This window comes from Notothenia coriiceps, unplaced genomic scaffold (genome assembly GCF_000735185.1).
Source record: "Notothenia coriiceps isolate Sejong01 unplaced genomic scaffold, NC01 NC01_scaffold00036399, whole genome shotgun sequence".
NCBI classification, from domain to species: Eukaryota; Metazoa; Chordata; class Actinopteri; order Perciformes; family Nototheniidae; genus Notothenia; species Notothenia coriiceps.
The window spans coordinates 709,924-717,484 of record NW_011369100.1 but is presented as its reverse complement, the minus strand read 5'-3'; the positions used below and the strand labels follow the sequence as shown (position 1 = coordinate 717,484).

The window sequence follows — 7,561 nt, the reverse complement described above, 5'->3', positions numbered from 1 at the left end:
CCTCTCAGCTGCGGCATCGACATGCTTCCTCGACACNAAGGCTTTTCCATCTTTCAACACTGTCAGTTTTTCCTTGGCATATTCATTAATTGTTCTGCATTATTACAATCTAAGTTTATGATTTGATCTGTAAGGCAAACTAACTGCTCTTGGACAGACATTTGTATCCGTCAAAGAAGCTAACATCGATTGTCGTAGTGCATTTGTAAAATCACCAAACAGAAACCATGTGTCCTTTTTCCAGGAAACATTTATTCGATCAAGAGACAGGATCGCTTCTTTCCATAAACAGGTCAGTTAAATATTAACAAATTTACAGTCATGAGGAATGTAATAAAAAACAAAAACAAAAAAAAACAATGCTCGCCTTAAAAAACCCCAACCCTAGGACCCCACCCAGAATAACACCGACCACTGTGGCGCTGGAACAAGAAGTAAATCCGTTTCCAGCTCAGTTGTTACATGCTCTTCTCTTCAGTGCTTCACAGCTCGTCTTTGTCCGATGTTATCTGCAAGGGAACAAAATGAAAGTCATGAGGAGACGGTCAGAACAACAAACACATGGCATCCCATTTCTTGACATCTTTAAGATGCCTCAGAACGTGAAGTGTTCATACCGTTTCTTCATCATCGTCATCCATAATTTCCTCTTTCTCTTCAGCGTCATCTTCAGCATCATCCTCTGCTGGCTCTTCTGGCTCCTCCTCTGGCTCTTCTTCAATCTGTCAATTAATAACATTAATATAAAACGGTCTGCCAGGAAGAAAGGCCGACAGATTTTTACAGATATGAAATACTAAAAAAAAAAAAGTGGAACCATCTCAAATGCAGTTGTAGGTCAGAGCTCACTGGCTGCTGAACAGGAAATGTGACTCGACATATGCAAAGTGAAAAAGGAGAACTTTAATACGCAAATGTCTCATAAGCAGCTACGACTTGCCTGTTCGTCCAGGGGAACGTTCATGCTGAGTCGCAGCATGCGCTCTATCCTCTCTCCGTAGGCCTTGGTGTCGGCCAGTTGGTATCCTGAGCGCAGCGTGGCCGTCTCAAACAGAACCACAGCCAGATCTGACGCCGTCTGGTCCTCAGCGTCCTCCTGAGGGGGAAAACCTGATCAGTTTGTCTGCTAATAATACAAGAGGTTGGCTGTATGGACATCATTCTTCTGCAAAAATCGTTATCATTTAAAAATGAAATTAGGCATCGTTACAATAGTGAGTGATATGAGTCAGACTTACATTGACTTTGTTGAGCATCTGCTTGACGAGGGGATGTTTGGGGTTGATTTCTAATGTTTTCTTCTGGCTCGCATAATAGCTGAAGAACAGAAAATAAGCTTAGTTCACAACATGCTTCACATTTGTTTATAGAACTGTGACAAAGGGCGTTAAACATAGCTGAAGAGCACAGGGTCGTTACTCACTTTGTGGAAATGTCTTTTCCTGTCTGGTAAGCCTGTGCCTTCATGATCCTCTCCATGTTTCCAGACCAGCCGTACTGACTGGCTACCAGAGCGCAGGGGGAGTTGGTCAGCCTCTGGGAGATGATGGCCTTCTCAATCTGTAGGAGAGATCACATCGTATTGGATAACATAACAGATGGAGCAGACGCAACTTAAAACATTTTATCGCCTCAGCGGCTGGTGGTTCATTTCTCATGTCATGAATATTACACAAATAATAAGAGCCTGTGACCTATGTTTTCCATTGCCATATCTACACTGTAGCTAATGTGCAAATAACATAAAGCCTTGAATCTAATCCTCTACCTTGTCCTTCAGAGGCTTGTCCTTCAGCCAGGTGGTGAGAGGCTCAAACTCCTTCTCCAGGGCCTCCCTCTTCTCCTTGGTCTTGTCACTCTCGTCGAACTTGATACCCTCCTTGGCGACGTTCTGGAAGCGCTTCCCGTCGTACTCGGGCAGCGCCTGGATGCAGTACTCATCCACAGGCTCCGTCAGGTAGATCACCTCGTAGCCCTTCTTCAGCAGCCTCTCTACGAAGGGAGAAGACTCCGCCTGCAGAGGGAAACAGATGTTTAACGCCAAGCCATTACATTTGACTTATTTGTATTTACTTGTACTATTGTATCTGTGTTATTGTGTTGCACTGTCGGAGGAGCCTGTGACTTAAGATGTTCATTGTCATAACTCCACTGTAGCTATGCACACTTGAAAGCCTTGAACCTTGAGTCACTCACCTCTCTCCTGCTGGTCCCGGCCATGAAGTAGATCTTGTCCTGCTTCTCCTTCATGCGCTCCACATACTGCTCCAGGCTGGCCACCTCGGTGTCGCTGTTGGAGGTCTGGAAGCGCAGCAGCTTGGCCAGACGGGTCCTGTTGGAGTGATCCTCGATCACGCCCAGCTTGATGTTGGTTCCAAACTCCTTCCAGAACTTCTCGTTGTAATGCACCTCGGCGATCTTCTTGATCATGTCCAAAGTCTTACGCACCAGCTTCTTGCGGATAACCTGAACACGGAGGAGATGAGATTACAATGAATGTTGAATTCAGTATTCCTAACCCTCTTTATCTTATAACTGTATTTACATCTCATTCTCTTTTGAAACAATTCCTGATTCTGATGCTCCTTTATCAATCTTTTATTTAAAAAAAAAAAAAAGCTTTTATAAACCAGTCAGTAAATTCTACAAATATTACAGAGTACAAGGTTAATAAAATTGAACACTCAAAAGGGATCCTTATAAATAAAATAAATGCAATATGTGAAACTCACCTTGAGCAGTTTGTGCTGCTGCAGAGTCTCTCTTGACACGTTCAGAGGAAGGTCATCAGAGTCAACCTAGAGAAAGAATACATTTCCATTAATCCCAGAGCCGATACCATCTAGGAGAGTTCAAACATTCCACATTATCACATGTCGGGGTCTGCACTGGGGTTAGAGTCACTCACCACTCCCTTGACGAAGTTCAGGTACTTGGGCATCATGTCGTTGAAGTCGTCAGTGATGAAGACTCTCCTCACAAACAGCTGAGACAGAATAGACATTCATTTAGAAACCATTTGTTGCAGGAATTCATGCATAAAGAACCATCCTTTGATGCCTGAGGGAAAATACCTTGATGTAGTCGTTCTTCTTGGAGCCGTACTCGTCAAACATTCCGCGGGGAGCAGCGGTGGGAACAAACAGGATGGACCTGAAGGTAACCTCACCCTCAGCCGTGAAGTGGATGTGGGCCAGAGGGTTTTCTGTGTCCTGTGAGAGGGGGAAAGAGTTCGAATTCATTGAATGAAGAAAATCAAGACAATTTGAGCTCTCAATCCACATGGATGGATGTCAAAGGGCCTACCTTAGAGAAGGTCTTGTAGAAAGCCGTGTACTCTTCCTCCTCAACCTCCTTGGCCTGTCTCTGCCAGATGGGCTTGATGTCGTTCATCAGCTCCCAGTCCCACACCGTCTTCTCAACCTGTGACAAACACCATGAGACATGTTCAAATAGTGTTCCTTTCCAAACAATCAGGCTGAATATTGAGGTATTAAAATGACATCGCATAAACTTTCAGTAAAACATCATCAAGTCACTTTTAACTGCCTTCCTATAAAAATAATAAAAACAATAAATACATCAGGAAGTATTATAGTTTAAAGTAAGTACATCAAAATCTTTCACAGCTTCAGATGTTTTTTTTTTAAATACATTACAACATCTTGAATAAGATGTAGTTAATTCTTTGTCATTACATCTTAAAATATATATTTTTGAATTCCCTGTTTCAATATCATTCCTTAAAATACAGATTTAAAAAAGAATATTGTTGGATTATTTTAGGGAAAGTTGTTATTAAAAAAAGACATAAGAGCTTATCAGCCACACTGATGAACTTCCTACCTTCTTGGTCTTGGGCTTCTCTTTGTCCTCCTCCTCTTCCTCTACCTCGACATCGTCCTCAGCCGCCTCTTTCTCTGGTTCCTCTGCTGCCTCAGCATCTTCTTCAATTGGCTCTTCAACTGTCTCAGTCTGGCATTTTGAGAGGAAGAAGTGATGTAACGGCTATTTGTTCATGTTCACATTTTGGCAGTTTCACAATGTAACTGTGGAAACACGTCTGAGTCACAGTGTAGGAGGAAGCGTCTAAAGTACTCACCTTGCTGGCCCAAACGTAGATGGGGAAGTTGATGAACTGAGAGTATTTCTTAACGAGGTTCTTGATGGTCTCCAGCTCCAGATAGTCTGAGGCCTCCTCCTTCAGGACCAGCCTGTGGTAAGAAGAAGATTTTGGAGGATTTCATTTCAACGTCAATATTACTAACAGAAAAACAGCTTTTAAGATCCAACTGAGAAGGTGCTTCGGTATTCTGGAAGAGCTGTGAACATCAATATGCCTAACAGCAGTTAATCATAATGCTTAGAAATGCTAACGGCCCGTCCACACAGCGGCGTGCGTTGAAAGCTTCACCATTCACTTTGAATGGGGTGACGGCACTTTTCGCCGAACTGCATTGTGGGAAGCGACGCGGAGCTTTGCTGGCGTAGCTCGCTGCAAAAGTTGAGCAATGTTCAACTTTTGAAGCCTCGGCAGAAGCGTCAGCCAATCGAATCATGTGCCAGTACAAGCTCTAGCCAATCAAACCGCTGCTTGTGTGTCAGGGGCGGGAGATTCATGCGATTGGTTGTTGGTCGAGTTTTCCGGCAAGCTTCAACGCACGCCGCTGTATGGACGGGCCGTAAAGGTGATTTTAAGATGATTAAAAATCAAACGTAAACTCACGTGACTGTGCTTCCTCTGCCCAGTGTGTCCCCACGGGGATCCTCGATGACAGAGAACGTGTTAGAGTCAGACTCCCAGATGTGCTGCGTGTCATTGTTGTGTTTGGATGTCACAATGACTTTGTCGGCAATGAGGAAAGACGAGTAGAAGCCCACTCCGAACTGGCCAATCAGCTCTGAGGTGGACTGATCCCCCTCCATCTCCGTCATCTTGTTGAGGAACTCGCTGGTGCCGGACTTGGCGATAGTTCCCAAATTCTTCACCAGATCCTCCTTGGTCATTCCGATACCAGTGTCAGTGATGTGGAGCATGTTCCTCTCCTTATCAGACTAAAGGTAAAACAATGAAGATAAGTTACAGATGGTAAACATGACCAATAAAGACTGCAACAATTGTATTGAAGATTTTTTTTGTGCATACTTTGATTTTGATAGTCAGCTCCTCATTGGCGGCCATTGCATTCTCATCGGTAAGAGACATCAGGCGGATCTTATCCAGAGCGTCGGAGGCGTTGGAAATCAGCTCCCTAAGGAAGATCTGAAAAAGTAACAAAAAACATTTGATCATTAGTTCAGCCTTTCCTGAAAAGGTCTGTAAGATATACCATAACAGTGATAGCACACAATGCACCGGCCTTGTGAACAAAGGCATCAGGCCATGCAGATTTTCTTGAAGTAGTTTAAATTCTCATTGCTAGGATAAGTTTGTTGTACACGGTTTAACATATAGCTCTGTTTGTATGCATTTCATATAGACTGGGTGACCATTTTACTTGATATGTCTGTAAAATCTAATGCAATCAAATACAGCAGCTCAGCCATAAATGATACCTTATAAAAGATAATAAATGTAGGTTTTGTTTGATGGTGTTAGAGATGTATTAACATTTTTGAAACAATACGCAATCATGTGTCCAATTTTTTCTCCATTTGGAACTGCAAGTTGTTGAGTGATTTGGTAAAAAAAAATGTTTTAAATGATTTCACAAAGTACTTTCAGATTTCAAATTGCAAGGACAAAAGAAAAAAATGTTTTAATAATATATTTCCCTACTGTCCATGTCGTAGCATTTTCAAGACTTGAAAATACCAATTAGGGTTTTATTTGTATATCAATTAAAAACGTTTTAAGGATCTAGTGAAACCATGTATATTGAGGCATTTCAAATAGTTGGCTCACCTCATTTACAAACATGAGGGAATTAAGGTCACAGATGCAAACACAATTCATAGAAAGGATCCTGTCAAGCTGCAGACTGTATGTAAAAAGGTGCCATTTATTCCTTCTCACCTCCTTATTCTTGTAGAGGGAGTTGATAATCAGCTTCATCATACGGTTGACTTCAGCCTGAAAGACATGTTTTTCTGACTTCTCTCTGATTTCCTTGATTTGAGCGGCATTTAATCCATCCAGCTGGATAGCCTCCTCCTCTCTGGGGATAGACAGAAGCACAAACATAGGTGAGTTCAGGGACGTGCAGAACAACAAATCATCCCTGTCAACAACCAAAAAGGAAAATCTGTGTTCCCCTTGAGGGATCTGTATCCAAGTTAAAGCCTAGGCTCCGAAGAGTCCCTTGTTGGAGGGATGTGCACTTTATGTTGCAAAGCTTGGCCACCACTACAATACAAGGGTTGCTGCCATGAGGGTTTGTGTGCACAAGATTGGTCATGTTGACCTTGTGCTGGTAACTCTGGGTTTAGGTGACCTCTCCTGATGAAGGGGACAACAAGCACCTTCTCATGCATATTGTGAAAGGATATTCAAAGAGACACCTACCTCTGCACCACCTCATCATCTGTCTTGGAGGCATCTCTGCTTTTACCAAAGTCCTCTTCTACTGTCCCTTCGATGTCCAGTTCATCCTCTGCCTTCACAGCAGCTGCAAAGGGACCAGAGTTGATTGGTTAAAGACATATTAGATTACATACAGTTATATCTGGAGAAATATTCAGCATTTAAAAGCTTTTTATTGGGAATGAAGCTCTGCAAAGACCTGATTGAATTACCCAAATATGTTAGATGTTCGGTTAAGTATGGTGTGTTTTGCAAAACCAGATTTAAAATGTAACGTTTTACCAGAGAGATTTGAATATGGATGTTACCTAGCATCAAATAGCTTAAATATAACGTTACATGGTGTTTCTACTAGAATCTTCTGGAGAGGCAAGAATAGCTTATAGTAGCGTTGTTCCAAGAAACAATGCTGTCCAAGTGAAGCTTTAACAAATGCTTATCACATGAGGATCTAATCACGAATGAGCAGATAAAAACCCACAAGTTAACGCTAGCTTACTGGCTAATGTTAGCTCAAATGTTGGGCAATAAAAAAGTGATACAAGATAGCAAAATGTTCTTGCTACTCACCAAAAGCACAGAGTGCAAACACGAGTCCTATCACCCAGGCGTGTTTCATTTTGAGTTGCTGCTTGAACGACGCTGTGTATCTTCAGCTCCTGAGACAAAAGCCGGGAGATAAGTGCACGCAGCACTGCCTTAACAAGAGAGACTGACAAGCTATCTCTCGCACCGAAAGAACCCACTCTATTAAACCCGTGACAACCGACCAATGGCAGCGCACCACGCACTACCTTCGACCAATCACCGTAGAGTATTTGGTACATGCTGTCCAATCAGATTCTTCAACATATGTCAGGACCCGAAAATCGTGGCCAGACATCATTGGACAAGAATGAGTAATCAGCAAATCACTTCCCTAAATGTACCACTCAATATGGAGGAAATAAATCTCTGTCAACACGTTAGTTAAAGTTTGATTTTCTCATGCAATGTCACAGCCAGGTGACACAGAAGCTGGGTGACATTGCATGTTTT

General features: G+C 42.6%; 1 protein-coding gene across 1 annotated transcript; it reads right to left on the bottom strand.

Moving 5' to 3' along the window:
* Positions 1-232: 232 nt before the first annotated feature.
* Positions 233-7,250, bottom strand: LOC104963707 (heat shock protein 90, beta (grp94), member 1). Its single transcript, XM_010792329.1, has 18 exons — positions 7,094-7,250; positions 6,506-6,608; positions 6,017-6,158; positions 5,147-5,263; positions 4,727-5,055; positions 4,103-4,214; positions 3,847-3,975; positions 3,307-3,423; positions 3,075-3,212; positions 2,909-2,986; positions 2,733-2,798; positions 2,197-2,466; positions 1,769-2,014; positions 1,424-1,560; positions 1,239-1,317; positions 941-1,096; positions 618-722; positions 233-509 (listed from the first exon to the last, which is right to left on the bottom strand). Exons 1-18 carry the CDS (start codon positions 7,140-7,142, stop codon positions 483-485), a joined length of 2,400 nt encoding a protein of 799 aa, XP_010790631.1. The 5' UTR covers positions 7,143-7,250; the 3' UTR covers positions 233-482.
* Positions 7,251-7,561: the final 311 nt, after the last annotated feature.

Bases quoted from the DNA above. Each gene is read 5' to 3' on its own strand.
- LOC104963707 (XM_010792329.1), bottom strand. From the start codon at position 7,142: ATGAAACACGCCTGGGTGATAGGACTCGTGTTTGCACTCTGTGCTTTT. The intron at 6,159-6,505 runs GTAGGTGTCTCT...GTCTATCCCCAG, and splicing joins GATGATGAGGTGGTGCAGAG to AGAGGAGGAGGCTATCCAGC. The intron at 5,264-6,016 runs GTGAGAAGGAAT...TTACTTTTTCAG, and splicing joins CCCTCTACAAGAATAAGGAG to ATCTTCCTTAGGGAGCTGAT.